Source organism: Ochotona princeps, chromosome 6 (genome assembly GCF_030435755.1).
Source record: "Ochotona princeps isolate mOchPri1 chromosome 6, mOchPri1.hap1, whole genome shotgun sequence".
Lineage (NCBI taxonomy): Eukaryota > Metazoa > Chordata > Mammalia > Lagomorpha > Ochotonidae > Ochotona > Ochotona princeps.
The window spans coordinates 35,639,378-35,655,553 of record NC_080837.1 but is presented as its reverse complement, the minus strand read 5'-3'; the positions used below and the strand labels follow the sequence as shown (position 1 = coordinate 35,655,553).

Genomic DNA, 16,176 nt, shown 5'->3' with positions numbered 1-16,176 from the left:
ATAAAAATGTTTCTACACATTGCCAAATGTCCCTGCAGTGCAAAATCTCCCAATTTGTCAGATCTATACTTGGGGGTTAGGAGGGGAAGGGTGGCAATAAAACAATGGTCAGACTCAGAACTGATTAAATCTTGGAATCAACAAAACAGTTCTTATTTCTGAAAAACACATTTGTATATATCCACTGGGAAATACTAAACACTAACAATGTTAGAAAAAATTTTTTTCCAGATTCTACATTTTAAGGACTATCAGATTAAAGCTCTATTAAGAGCCGAACTTTCAATTACAAATGAGTAGCCTGATAGAACAGTGTGGGAACAGAAATTCAAACATACTTGAAGCCTTATGATAAAAATCAAACGTCACTTCTTCTTCAGGAGCTTTCTGAAGCTGCTCCTTCTCCTCTAGTAAACCCAACGCCAGAAGATGAAATGCCTGCACAAAGAAAAAGAGATCTTTAAAACTGTGCTTCTTCACTTAAATATACTTCAAATGGAGGTATGAAAATAGGTAAAATTTTGTAAAGGTTAAAAACATGTATTTCACAGAAGTGGAAATGAATGCAGATAGGAAAAATGATCATGTAAAGAAATGTGATCTGAAATAAGATTAACCAATTTTTCACTTATTAGTGTGAAACATTCTCACGGTCAGTAAAATACAGAACTGAAAAAGGTCCTCGAAAGTGGCACTTCTTGTCACACTGGTAATGGGGAAACAAACTGGTATTAACATTTTTGGAGGTCGATCAGAAAAATCTATTAAAAGCATAAAATGATACAGCCAGCACCAAGAATGAATGACAAATATATTTGATAGTGTTATTTGTACAAGGATGTTCATCTTACTGCTCTAACATTTCAGCGAAGTCTTAGCAACAACCTGAATGTCAATTATTAGACTAAATAAATACATTATATTATCATGCAGTAGAACACATATCAAGAATAGAGTTGATATCTATTGCTACTGTGGAATGATATCCATAACATACAAAAGTGCAACAGTGCTTATCCCCTACGCAGGCCACTCAGAGACAAAATAATAGGTTTAACATGATTTCAAATATAGCTCTGATTTTACATTTTAATACTGCATGTATTGTATTTACTAGGGTTATAACAAAAAGTAAGATATACACCTAGTACACATCCACAACAACAATATCCAAGGAAAAAAAATGCAATTTGGTTAGGCAGTTGTTAAATAATAACCAGTTATAGACACTAAAAGTATTAACATGAAGTAATTTATCTACAACAGTGTAAAGAAAAACATAATTTCTTCCACAAGCTAATTCTCATAACAACTCTATGAAATAACTCTTATAGCCTTTTACTGATGAGTAAATTCTTACTTTGTACAAGTAGAAGTGCGAGAACTCACAGGTCCCAGAATCACCATTAAGTCTTTACCACATTTTTTATGTTAATATGAAATATAATATGAAAAATCATGATACAATAATGATACGACAGCTTATAATTAGCATCATTGGATCTTTTCTTGCTTTTGTGAGTTTTAAAAAAACAAGAATGGTTTTGGGATAGGCACTGTGGCGCTGTAAATAGAGGCACCACCTGTGATGTTGGCATTCCACATGGATGTCGATTCAATGCCCAGCTGATTCATTTCCAAACAGTTTTGATCCAGTTCCCTGTTATTGGCCTGGGAAAGCAGCAGTAGCTATCCCAGGGCTTTGGGCCCCTGCACACACATGGGAGACCCAGAAGAAGCTCTTGGCTCTCAGCTTTGGGTGGACTCAGCTCTTGTCATTTCAGCCATTTTGGGGGTGAACCAGTGAGTAGAAGACCTCTCTGTCTCTCCTTTTCTCTGTAACTTGCCTTTCAAGTTAAATTAGCTCACTGCTAACGCACCTGGGAAAGCAGGGGAAGATGTCTAAAGCATTTGGGTCCCTGCCACCGACACGGGAGACCCGGAAGAAGCTCCTGGCTCCTGGCTGTGGCCTGGCTCCTAACCATTGGTTCATTTAGGGAGTGAACTAGCAGATGAAAGATTCCTGTCTCTCTCTCTCTCCCTATTCCCTTCTCTTTCTGTTGCTCTCTCAAATAAACACATAAATCTTTCAAAAAAATATATACATGGATGGGTCACAAGAATAAGAATGTCAAAACCAGGATAATGTGCCACTTAAAGAAATCAGTACCAGACACAGGTACTCTAGACAAGTTCCAACTAATGTTAGAGCAAAGATCTTTTCTAGGTCCCCAAGAACTGTAGGAATCAATGTAGAGAAAATATTCCACATAAACATACCATTTGGAGCATCCCTTCAGTCCACAAGTTAGAATCTGGATCTACTGCCCGCTCAAATATGGTCCTGAGGATGTACATCATGATATCACAGTTGAGAAGGTTAATTACTTTGCTGAAAGCAGGGCAGAATTCAGGAGGTGGTGGTGGTGGCAATGCTATAGCGGGCGTAGAATGGATGGGAGAAGAAAATTAGCAGGTATATTTTTATTTAGGTTATTCTACATACTAAATTGCAAATCTCAGAAACACTACATTATATGTGCAATATATGAATATTTTGATGCCTATTAGCACTGAGATACCAAAGTTAAAGAAAACATAAATTACTGTCAGTTGCTCAAACTCCATTTGCTATTAATTATAAAATCTTATCACTACTGATGTAGGCCATATTTTAATATGTGAAGCAGGGCCCGGCGGCGTGGCCTAGCGGCTAAAGTCCTGGCCTTCAGCGCCCCGGGATCCCATATGGGCGCCGGTTCTAATCTTGGCAGCTCCACTTCCCATCCAGCTCCCTGCTTGTGGCCTGGGAAGGCAGTCAAGGACAGCCCAATGCATTGGGACCCTGCACCCGTGTGGGAGACCTGGAGGAGGTTCCTGGTTCCCGGCATTGGATGGGTGCGCATCGGCCCGTTGCGGCTCACTTGGGGAGTGAATCATCGGACAGAAGATCTTCCTCTCTGTCTCTCCTCCTCTGTATATCTGACTTTGTAATAAAAATAAATCTTTAAAAAAAATAATAACATGTGAAGCAGCAAATGGCTTTGTGCATTTCGTTTTAGCTCTCTACTCCAAAAAAATCCAACAAAAACAAACCAATATATGCTGTTCTGACACAAAACCAGATACAATAGTCAAAATGAGAGGCTGGTGTCTTGTCATAGTAAGCTGAGCCTCTGCCTGTGGCACTGGCATTCCATATGGTACCAGTTCCAGTCCTGGCTGCTGTACCTCTGATCCAATTCCCTGTTATTGTTTGGGAAAGCAGAAGCAGCTGTCCCAGGGCTTTGGGCCCTATACACATGGGAAACCCAGGAAGAAGCTCTTGGCTTCCAGCTTTGGATAGGCTCAGCTCTTGCCATTTCAGTCATTTGCGGGGTGAAACAGGGGATGGAAGACCTCTCTGTGTGCCTCTCCTCTCTGTAACTCTGCCTTTCAAAAAAAAAAAAAGTCAAAATGAGTCAATTCAGAATCTCACATTTTACCTTCATCTTTGTTTTCTTGTTTTCTCCTTTTCTTCTGCATATGTTCGGCCTATTAAAAAAAAGCATTAAATAGACTATTCAGAAATCTAGAAACAAATGAAGTTAGAAAAGAATCAGCCATCTATAAAGGTTTTATATACTGTAGTATATATTCAAAATGCAACCCTGTTCTAGAAACATCATTGTCACCTTAGGAAAAGCTCTTGAGAAGCAGTGCTGATGACTCAAACAACTGGATTCCTTCCATCTATGTGGGAGACCTGGACTGTTTCAGGCTCTTGGCTTTGGTCCTCAGACTCAGCCATCACGGGCATTGAGAGAATTGAACCAGCAAATGGGGGCTATCAAGTCTTGCTCTCTAGTTCTATGCTTCTCAAATAATTACTATTTTTTTAAATTTACCAACCACCTATTATGTGCTAAGGGTTTTTAATTACTCATTTTAGCAAAACCAGGTATCATCTTTACTAACTGATCAAACTTTACATCACCTTCCATGGGACAGACATCACCTATGTATTTCTGACTGAAAATATCTGACCTTCAGAATACATCATAAGAATACTATCAGATGCAGTATGTAGGATATTCTAAAAGACAACTAGCAGGGGCTCTATAAACATGTCTAAGTTATGAAACAAACCAAAAAATTAATGATTTATCCTAGGGTCCAGCGTGAAAGCCAAGCAACTAAAGTCCTTGCCTTGAATGCACCAGCATCCCATATGGGCGCTGGTTCTAATCCCAGCAGCCCTGCTTCCCATCAAGCTCTCTGCTTGTGGCCTGGGAAAGCAGTCGAGGACGGCCTGAGGCTTTGGGAACCTGTGCCCGCATGGGAGACCCAGGGAAGAAGTTCCTGGCTCCTGGCTTCGGATCAGCACAGCACCGGCCGTTGTGGCCACTTGTGGAGTGAATCATTTGACAGAAGATCTTCCTCTCTGTCTCTCCTCCTCTCTGTATATCTGACTTTCCAATAAAAATAAATAAGTCTTTAAAAAAAAAGATTCATCCTAAAATAAAGAACCTACAGAAACATGACAAGCAAACGATACATTTGATTAGTAAGTTAAAGTTGGATGATTGTAACCTCTTTCTCCAAACGTGGCTAAAAGGGACATTTTGATGTTATTAGGAACATCTGATTTTTGCCTATATAAAACATCATTGATTCTACTTCTTGAGTATGATACTGTCCCCCTCCCCTTGGTAAGAACCAGCGTGAAAATAGACAAGAATAAAGAACTTTTCTATGACACAAGTTAGGATAAAGCATTTTAACACTACTTATTGAAGAAGATACTTTTTCCTACCTTGCTATGTTGTGTTTTGGAGTAATGATAAAAATACATGTTGAAGTCTTTTAATGATTCATCTTTCAGTTCATAAACTCCATGGCCTGATACACCTGGTTTCCTAAGCAGGGGGAAAAGACACAAATGAGCAGCAGTGTTTTTGAAATACAGAATAAAAACAAAACATAAACTTAAAACTCTAAGCTTTTCTTAAATTAAAATGATAAATTTCATTAAAATAGTAAAACTGAAAACCTGCACTGCAAACACAAAGTTCTGATAACATTAAGCTACATTTCATAATTATGAAAAACAACAAATCTGAGGAGGTTCATTTTATGAAACTTAGATCTAATACCATGCCCTACTTAAATCCTAAGACTTCTTTTACAGCACACTACATTGTACAAGGTCTAGTCTAAAAAGGCAGTAAGAGAGCGCATCCTCAGCAAGTTGTGAATGAAAAATGTATTTTCTTATTTAAGACATTCATTCATTTTTATTTGAAATGCAGATTTACAGAGAGAGAAGGACAGGCAGAGAGAATCTTCCATCCACTAGTTCACTCTCCAAATGGCCACAAAGGCCAGAGAAGGCCGGTCCAAAGCTGGGAGCACACACTTTCCGCAGGGTATTCCATGTTGGGTGCAAAGGCCCAGAGTTGGGTCAGCTTCTATGGTTTTTTGAGGTGCATTAGCAGGGAACTGGATTGAAGTGAGAGACTGGGACTCAAATCAGGGCCCATATGGGATGCCAGCACAGCAGGTGGAAGCTTAGCCTACTAAAATGATCGAGGTTGCTATGGTGGTATAGTGCATAAAACCCCCATCAGCAGTGCTAGCTTCTCATGTGGGCCCCTGCATCTGTGTGGGAGCTCCAGAAGTTCCTGGTTCTTGGCTTTGAACTGGATCAGCTACATATTTTTGACCACCTGGGGAGTAAACCAGTGGATGGAACATCTCTCTCTCTGTTAACTCTGCCTTTCAGATAAATAATCAAATCATAAAAAAAAAAAAAAGAAAAGCATCAAGAGTACACCATATTTGTTCTAAACATTCAAAAGATTTTGGGGGCTGATACCATAGCTCAACATGCTGATTTTCCACCCTGTGGTCCCAGCATCCCATATGGGCACCAATTCATATCCTGGCTGCTCCACTTCTGATCCAGCTCCCCACTGATGGCCTGGGAAAGCAATGGAGGATGGCCTAAGTCCTAGACTTGTACCCAATGTGGGAAACCCAGAAGATTGCTGGGCTCCCAGCTTCAGATCAGCTCAGCTCTAGGCATTACGTCCACGTGGGCAGTGAACCAGCAGATGGACAACCTGCTCTATTTCTCCTTCTCTCTGTAAATCTGCTTTTCCAAAAATAAATAAATAAATAAATAAATCTTTAAAAAATATATTTTGATTGATTCAATTTGTCAAATATTGCACTCAACATTGTTAGAATGTAAGCTACACACTTTGTTCAACTAATGATTTATCTATTAATAAAGTACTATTAGAAATAGAAATTTATCACTGTATTAACTTTTCAAATTTTGAAAGCTAAATCCAATTAAAATCGCATTGCAATCTATGTCTTAAAGAAAGGATTATAAAATAATTACCTTACAGACTCACACATCTAAAGTTGGCACATGCAGTGAATGCTACAGAATACAGGAAGTCATGGCTCTGAACTCATGGTGGAAAGAGTTACTTATTGTGTAAATCATCTACTATCACAAATGGATATTTCTCATTTCCTTATCTGAAAAATTCATATATTCAACTAATGTGCGCGAAGGGCCTACTATGTGTCCCTTCACCCATACTCTAATCTGTACTCTTTTCCTATTCTTGGATATTCTGGCAAGAAATTCAGAGCTTCCACAAATTACCCAAGTATAAGACAACAATCACCTACTTTAGAATAAGCAGAAGTAGCAGGCACTTACTTAAAGGTGGCAACTTTGTTTATGACATTCTCTAAGCCTGTTTCATTGTTTTCCTGTTGAAACAATATTTTTGTTATTTTTGCCTTCATAATAACTTTCTCTTAAAGCAAACTAAAATACAGTTTCAACTTCATCTCTGAAATTTTTTGTACAATAACAACAACAACAAAAAACATTCTAGTATTAAATCATGTGTAAATCAAATTAGGTATATTTTGAGGGACCAATTTCTTAAGAGAAAAGACCAAAGTAAAACTGCCTAGGAAGGAAACATAATCTGAATTTGCTTTCATGTTTGTCTATAACCCTCCCCTACGCAACACCTTCTAGAGCATTACAAACAGTTTTTTAAAGCAAAGTATTCATGCAGTATGCTCACCATGCACTTTAAGGACATGCACATTCTGCGTTAACCCTTAAAACTCACATAACTAAAAACAGGATTCAAATAGTAATCTATGGCAAAACAGATCCATAGTTATTCTCATGTATTTTTCTTTCTGATTGACTTGAATTTTTCCTTGAAGACCGAGTAACATTTTTTATGAGGTAATTTAATTAGGATAAGAACCTAGTCAAGCTACTACAGTAAGCCTAGATTCTTTTTTTGGCTATCATGCTGAGTACCCCCCCAACCCCACAATGCATTGTTATAAATTTGTTATTTATGTCATCAATTATCTTTTTTAAAAATTATTTTATGATACAGTTCCATAGGCTCTGTGAGTTCCCCTCCCAAGTCCCTTCACCCCCATTGATTTCTCCTCTTTCATCATAATGCACAGTCCTTTATGAACATTCATAAGTCCAGCATTCTGCATTTAAGTATATTATGACATTGTAGGTATAGACAGTAGCAGAGTCCACTGTCCAGATACATCTAACAGTTATGCTGGGAGTCCCTCTTTGATTTGGAAGTTGAGATACACAGTGTTCTGCATCCTCACATCTGGATACGATACTCTTTATTACACAGTGACTATACATCCCTTGAAATACAAAGCCATGAAGCAAAGTTGACAACAGGATGAAAGTTGGAGTAAGCTGATAGATATAATAGTCTTGCAAAAATTAGGAAATTTAACCTCCTTTTGAAAATAGCAGATACAAGGTAAGAAACAAAAGTTTGAGTATACTCTAATACTTTTTTTGTGGGTTTTTTTTTGCAAAGTATGATATACATATCATTAGTCATATGTGAAACTGTTTTAGATATCTCAAAGTCACACTTTTTAAAAGTTTTTAACAATTAGTTTGCTTTTATATGCATTATGAAAAAAATCCAGATTATTACTCCATAGCTATGCTGGGAAATATGTAATTGGCAATGAAAACCTAATTTAGTTGAGAGGCCTTATTTATAATGTGTGAGATGGATATGCAAAAATTACAAAGGTGATATGCCAAATGACTACAAATTGAGAATTATTAACAATAAAACTGGAAAAAAATAAAAATAATCTAGGAATAGACAGATGTGACCAGAAGTTACAGCATATATCTATATCAGCTTTCTGAAAAGCCTTAACAATAGTAGCATAATTGTTTCCCTGCAAAATATCACTTTATAATTCATACCCAAATTTCAAATTTAAAATATGAGATGCAAAAATTGTTAGGACTGGGCAGGCATTGTAGCACAGTGGGCTAAGCTATTGCTGCAATGATAGCATCCTAGATGAACACCAGTTTGAATTTCAGTTGCTGTATTTCCAATGCAGCTCCCCAATAATGGACCTGGAAAATGAGTAGAGTGCTTGGGCCCCTGCTACCCACATCAGAGATCAGAAGAATTTTGATACTCATGGTTTAATAGGGACCAACTCTGCCCACTGTGGTCATTTGATAAGGGAACAGCAAAGGGCAGATATATCTCTATCTCTCCTTGTAACTCTGTCTTTCAAATAAAACAAGAGGCAAACCTTTAGGACTTACACTTCAGTATTTATATATAAAAACAAATACTATATGTGCTAGCTATCAGAATCAACTTTAGGCCAGGCATGGTACCTTGTATGTACCAGGATCCCATATGGGGGCCCAGTTATGTCCCATTGGCCCCACTTCCCATCCAGCTCCCTGCTTGTGGCCTGGGGAAGTAGTAGAGGATGGCCCAAAACCTTGGGACCCTGCACCCGCGTGGGAGACCCAGAGGAAGTTCCCGGCTCCTGGCTTCAGACCAAAGAGCTCTTCAGCTTTGGCTGTTGCAGCCACTTCGGGAGTGAATCAGCGGATGGAAGATCTTCTCTGTCTCTACTCCTCTCCGTATATCTGATTTTGCAATAAAAATAAATAAATCTCTCTCTAAAAAAAAAATCCACCTTGTAGTTTCTCATTGGGAAAGTAAATTACCATGTGCCATTAGCTGCTGTGCTCTGGTGAAAATGAGGCCAATATTTTCTTTTTTTTAAGATTTATTATTTTTGGGCCAGGCATAGTAGTGCAGTGGTTAAAGTCCTCGCCTTGCACTCCCGGGATCCCATATGGGCGCCGGTTCTAATCCCAGCAGCCCTGCTTCCCATCCAGCTCCCTGCTTGTGGTCTGAGAGGGCAGTCGAGGACAGCCCAAATCCCTGGGACCCTGCACCTATTTGGGAGACCCAGAGGAGGCTCCTGGCTTCGGATTGGCTCAGCTCCAGCCGTTGCGGCCACATGGGGAGTGAATCATCGGACAGAGGATCTTCCTCTCTGTCTCTCCTTCTCTCTGTATATCTGAGTTCTCAATAAAAATAAATAAATCTTTAAAAAAAGTTAAATATTTGAAAAAAAATTGTATTATTTTTGAAAGGAAGATTAGGTTTACAGTGGGGAGGGAGAAGAAGCAGTATCCATCTGCTGGTTCACTTCCCAAATGGGTGGGCTGGCTGGAGCTGAACCCATTCAAAACCAGGACCCAGGAGTTCTCTCGGGTCTTCCACATAGGTGTTGGGTTCCAAAGCTTTGGGCTATCCTCTATTGCTTTCTCAGGCCACAAACAAGGAGCTACAAGGGAAGCAGAGCAGCCAGGACACAAACCAGCATTCACATGGAATCCCAGTGTTTGGAGGTGGAAGATTAGTCAACTGACCCAATACGCTGGGCCCAAGGCCAATCTTCTTAAGGGCTACACCCAGATAAATACAGGCTCACGCAGCATGACATAGGAACCCACCAATGTTCAACAGTCTGAAATACTTTCATTTAATCTTGCCTGTTTCACCAGGACTTGAACTTCAACAGTACTTTGATGATTACCATAAGTTTCCCTATTGTCTCATTTTCTCTAATAAAATTTTAATGCTTTAACCATGAGATCTGCTTCTCAAAAGACCCAGATTAATGCACTATATGTACAATCTCATTATTTTATGCAGCAGTCTGCTTCCTCTATGGAGAAATTTTAGTTTAAGAACACAAAAAGTAAAGAAGTTTCACCCAGAAATAAATCTTATATGACTACAGGATGAATGGTAATTGCATTGCATCTACAGGGTAGCAACACAGGGATTTCAGTTAGACAAACTCTGTCAGAAATCTGAAGTATCTTCCAGTTAAAGAAAAAACCATGCCATCTCAGGAATAAAGAAAAAATAGCACAGGACTTACATTCTCTGGTAAATTTTTGGCAATGGCACTGTGCGGCATGGGTTCAATGCAAAGCAAGTGAATAATTTCTCTCATTGTGACTTCTTCTTTAGTGACATTTCCAACCCCAGGCACGTAACGCTCACCTAATACGAACAATGAAAAGAAAAAGAAATTGTTTTCTATTTAATTGTTTATCTTCCCACCAGGAATATACATATACAGAACAGTGCAGTAAATTAAGTCTGTGAGAGGAGACTGAAAAGTATTTAGACATGTTCCTAAATCTGAACAAGAACTTATCTGTTGATAAAAGGAGAATGCTGAATGCTGAAAGAATCCATGTCTTACTTATAAACGCATATACATATACATACACATATACATATACATACACATATACAAACACATACTCTGACATAAACAAGGCCTCTCAACTAAATTAGCATGTGTTCCTGATCCAGAAACGATGCAGATGGCAGTCGAATGAGCAATGGCCATCACTTAATAACTTTTCTTTCAACATCTTTTTTAATTATGTCTCTACTTGTTTTCTAACAAACAAAATGAAAACTAAAAAACAAATTACTGAAAAAATGTCTTTATGGGTTAAATAACAAAACAGTAATGTGTATCGGGATGGACTGGAGCTGACAAATTGCCTATATGGTCAAGTTTTCATTTTCTTTAAAAAAAACATAATAGGGCCCGGTGGCGTGGCCTAGCGGCTAAAGTCCTCGCCTTGAAAGCCCCGGGATCCCATATGGGCGCCGGTTCTAGTCCCGGCAGTGCCACTTCCCATCCAGCTCCCTGCTTGTGGCCTGGGAAAGCAGTTGAGGACAGCCCAATGCATTGGGACACTGCACCCGCGTGGGAGACCCGGAGGAGGTTCCGGGTTCCCGGCTTCGGATCGGCGCGCATCGGCCCGTTGTGGCTCACTTGGGGAGTGAATCATCGGATGGAAGATCTTCCTCTCTGTCTCTCCTCCTCTGTATATCTGACTGTAATAAAATGAATAAATCTTAAAAACAAAAACAAAAACAAAAACATAATAAACTGTCAAATGAAGTTAGGAAACAAATTATTTAGGGAACTGCAGTGGTGACATCACCTAATTCTCAGTGCCTCGATAAGGAATACAACACCTGGCTTTATGTCGACTCAATTCTACAACATTTGTACAAACACCTATGATATTTACAAGAATGTTACAAGCAAAGAAACTCCTTGCCTAAGAGACTTCACTAATAGTACTAATCTGTCAAATAACCATGTAGTTAAATGACTTTGTTTCCAAGACTCATGTTTACATTTGTACAGTATTTTGCAATAGCTTTTTCTTGGGTCAGAAACCATATTTACTAGAATTTCAGTACTGGAAGGACCTTAGGGACTATGTAGATTACACTTACATTTTATAAATCAGGAATCTAAAGCTCAAACAATTTAAGTGGCATACGTTCTTGATAGTGACAACATGGCCAAGACTAAATCTAAATTTTTTTCTACTTAATGTCTTTACCATTATAAAATTAGATATTAGGGCCGAGCGCAATACCTTACTACCTAAAGTCCTCACCCTGCTTGCACTGGGATTCCACATACGCATTAGTTTCTATCCCGTCTGCTCTACTTCACATCCAGCTTCCTGTTCTGGCCTGGGAAGGCAGTAGAGGACAGCCCAAGGCCTTTGGACCCTGCAACCACATGGAAGACCCAAAAGAAGCTCCTGGCTCTTGGCTTCAGATTGGCTCAGCTCCAGCCATTTCAGCCACTTAGTGAATGAACAAGTGGATGAAAAACTTTTCTTTCTTCTCTCCTTCTCTCTATAAATCTGATTTTCCAATAAAAATAATTTTTTTTAAAAAAATCATATATTAAAATTGTTTTAGACAAATTTTCTGAACTTACAACACTGAAATATACCAAATGTTAGCTAAAAAGAAAAAATCAAATCATATGGAAGAAACCCAAAAATGCAGCTAAAGTCCTCGCCTTGAACGCACTGGGATCCCACATGGGTGCCAATTCTAATTCCAGCAGTGCCACTTCCCATCCAGCTCCCTGCTTGTGGCCTGGGAAAGCAGTTGAGGACAACCCAATCCTTGGGACCCTAGACCCATGTGGGAGACCGGGAAGAGGCTCCAGGATCCTGGCTTTGGATTGGCTCAATTCCAGCCATTGTGGCTGCTTGGGGAGTGAATCACTGGAAGGGAGATTTTCCTCTCTGTCTCTTCTCTTTTCTGTATATCTGACTTTCCAATAAAATAAAAAAAAAGGTAAAAACAGTAAAATTAAAGTACAAATTGGAAACTCTTCATATAGTTTCCTAAGGACAAACATAAAAGTTCTCTATTTTTTTTTATTTTAATAAAGCATACAATCAGCATTAAAAATCTCCCTATATTTTAAAAAATATCCAACTTTACCCCTTCAGTTTCCTACTAGAACATTCTGACAGAAAGAACTAGCAGCCTGGAAAATTCGTTTCACACAGCAATAAAGACTTGCTATACTTTCTGCTAAATTAGCAGGTAGTAAATAAAAAATGTCTCTAATGAACATAAGGTAAAATAAATAAATCTTTACAGATTTAGATAATGGGTAAAATCCTTACTAGGAATTAAAACAAATGTCTGGTTCAGTAAAGTAAATAACAAAAACAAGAATGAGAAGCTGAGAACATATGATGGCCAAAAGATTATGCCCAGCAGATAAAATCATTAGATGTTATCATATGGTGTACATTGGGACATAATACGTTAGAATCTGTTTCTTCAATAAACACTTAATTTCTTCAGAATTATAAAACATACGTCTAAAGGCCAATGTCATAAATAACTTAGGAAAAATCGTTTTGGCAACGGACATTCCATTTTCCTTTTTCTAAGTAACCATTAAGCTAAGAATGGACAAGTAATTTAACAATGATACACTGGAGATACATTTTCCTTAGAACTGTTATGTTTAAACTTCAAACATACATAAAATTTTTAGCATTATATAAAATCTCTTAAAATATATATTTCTGTCTGAGATAATTAAATACCAGATCTCCAAGTAAGTCCAACAGTTACAAATCAAGTAATAAAAAATAAAGACGTAAGATCTGGCTAAGTTTTAATTTTATCTATCACATTAATCTTTAACTAGTATTCTATGCTGTATGTGAAATAGGAACAAAACAAGGTTCTCTCTACAGAGTAACCCACGTACTGTTTCAAAACATTTTCTTTGCTTTAATCTTACCTACAACATAGATGAGGACCTGAAGCATTTCTTCTATTAACGTATTATATTGTTTAATCAAATCCTATAGAATTGAAAAAGAATAAATTAGTTACATAAGAACTAAAAGCTTTCATAAACCATGCATTTCTGGATCATACTCATGGTCCATCCAGTCCAGGACTTTCTTTCATAACAGCAATGGATAGTTATATGGTAAATAGTTTCCTTTTTTGACATCAAACCCAACAAAATTTACAATACCTAACACACTGTAAGAACTCAGCAGTACACAGCCACATACTGTCATTGTATTTGTGTTCACCCTTCTCCACACACTTGTCTTAAGCCAACAAACTAATTCTAATTCTTAACTCTTCCTCTACTGCTGGCTTCCTTCTTACCTGAGTTAGTGAGAAACTAACTTCAGATAATCAAATACAGTACTGACCCCTAATACATATCTTATTTAAGTACTTTATCATATCAGATATTCAATTTCACTAATTTTACTAAGGATTAAAATTAAAATTTAGCTTCTATTTCATTTTGATTTTTGGTCTTTACTCAATAACTTCTAGTTTGAAATGGTAATGTGACTTCACATATTAAAAACCTACTTTAAAGGCTGGTATTTTCTTTTCTTAAATATTTATTTATTTTTATTGCAAAGTCAGATATATAGCGAGTAGGAAAGACAGAGAGGAGGATCTTCCATCCGATGATTCACTCCCCAAGTGACTGCAACAGCCGGTGCTGCGCCGATCCGAAGCCAGGAGCCTGGAGCTCTTCTGGGTCTCCCACGTAGGTGCAGGGTCCCAAGGCTTTGGGCTGTCCTCGACTGCTTTCCCAGGCCACAAGCAGGGAGCTGGATGGGACGCAGGGCTGCCGGGATTAGAACCGGCACCCATATGGGATCCCAGCATGTTCAAGGTGAGGATTTTAGCTAGGCCACAGCACCGGACCCTAGGCTGGTATTTCAGATATTAAAACAGGGGCAGCTTTTTTGGTCCAGCAGGATATAGCCACTGCCTGCAACCCTAGTCTTCCACATTAGAGCACCAGTTCCAGTCCTGGTTGCTGTACTTCCAATTTAGCTCTCTGCTGAAACACCTAGGAAAGCACTAGGTTCCTGGCATCCATGTGAGAGAGCTGGATGGAGGTTCAGACTCCTAGCTTCACCTTGGCCCAGCTCCAGTGGTTTTGGCCATTTGGGAAATGATTCAGCAGAAAGAAGATTTCCTTCTCTCGATTTATTCATCTCTCTGTCACTGTGCCTTTCAAATAAATAAATAAAATCTTCAAAACAAATAAAACCATTATCATGAAACAAATTACAAGTTGTAAAAAAATTAACAAATGCAGTTAAGTAGAGAGTTAATATCCTTCCTAAAGATGAAGTTTTTCCAGGCCCGGTGCAGTGGCCTAGCACCTAAAGTCCGCACCTTGAACATGCTGGGATCCCATATGGGTACTGGTTCTAATCTCGGCAGCCCCACCTCCCATCCAGCTCCCTGCCGTGGCCAGGGAAAGCAGTCGAGGACAGACCTAAGCCTTGGGACCCTGCACCTGCATGGGAGACCTGGAGGAGGTTCCTGGCTCCTGGCTTCGGATCGGCGCAGCACCGGCTGTTGCAGCCACTTGGGGAGTGAATCATCAGATGGAAGATCTTCCTCTCTTTGTATCTGAATTTCCAATACAAATAAATAAACCTTAAAAAAAAAATGACGTTTTTCCAAAACCAGAAAAAAAAGCAAGGGACATAAACACATAATTTAATGACAACAGGGCAAAAAAAAAAATTGCCCTGATAATGAAAACATGATTAACTTCACTAATAATAAGCTGCTAACATATCATTTTGGTTAGATCAAAAGATTAATAATACCATGCCTTTACAGATGGACACACAGCATAAAGACAGGCTGAACAGAAATAACTTTCCTGAAAACAATTAGACTATATGTATTGACAGCCATAAATGAGAACATGCTGTTTTACCCAATGAATCTAACAATACACCTTAAAAAAAATCAGAAGGTACAGATAATCATACATGACCAAACTAGGAAAAATCTTCAGCAATAGAAGACTAGCACATAATGTAGTCATACAATACAATATCACAGTCAGTAAAAATAATGATGCTGGGGTCAGCATTGTGGCAGTCCCAACTGGTCCATTTCCTGTCAAATTCCCTGCCAGTGTTCCTGGGAAAGCAGAAGACGGATCAAAAGCTTGAGCCCCTGCATCCATGCGGGAGATCTGGAAGAAGCCCTGGGTTCCTGGCTTTGGTCAGACTCAGCTTTGGCCACTGCAGTCATTTGGGGAGTGAACCAATAGATGGAAGATCTCGTCCTCTGTTTCCTCTCTTTGTAACTCTGTCTTTCAAATAATCAATAATAATACTTCTGTATTTTTAGAAAAAAAAAGAAGCAAAAAATATACTTACTTAATGACTAAAAGAAACCTATGACAATATTCTGTGAATCTGTAATCTGTGAATCTGAATTCTGTACAAAAAGCAGATTACAAAATAGTACACACAGAATAATACACAACAAGCCCGGCATGATGACTCAATTAGTTAATCCTCTCCCTTGAAAGTCTCCGGATCCCACACGGGCACCAGTTTGTACGCCAGTTGTTCCACTTCCCATCCAG

The 16,176-nt window shown here is 38.6% G+C and overlaps 1 protein-coding gene across 1 annotated transcript in view; it reads right to left on the bottom strand.

The window, feature by feature from the left end:
• Nucleotides 1-16,176, bottom strand: part of UBR1 (ubiquitin protein ligase E3 component n-recognin 1) — a 124,052-nt gene that overhangs the window by 43,977 nt on the left and 63,899 nt on the right. The window contains exons 20-26 of the mRNA XM_004578138.3: nucleotides 13,534-13,597; nucleotides 10,306-10,430; nucleotides 6,722-6,774; nucleotides 4,796-4,898; nucleotides 3,486-3,534; nucleotides 2,281-2,435; nucleotides 339-438 (exon numbers count right to left, since the gene is read on the bottom strand). Of these exons, the coding sequence (XP_004578195.2) occupies nucleotides 339-438; nucleotides 2,281-2,435; nucleotides 3,486-3,534; nucleotides 4,796-4,898; nucleotides 6,722-6,774; nucleotides 10,306-10,430; nucleotides 13,534-13,597 (649 nt within the window). The remainder of the gene's footprint in view (nucleotides 1-338; nucleotides 439-2,280; nucleotides 2,436-3,485; nucleotides 3,535-4,795; nucleotides 4,899-6,721; nucleotides 6,775-10,305; nucleotides 10,431-13,533; nucleotides 13,598-16,176) is intronic.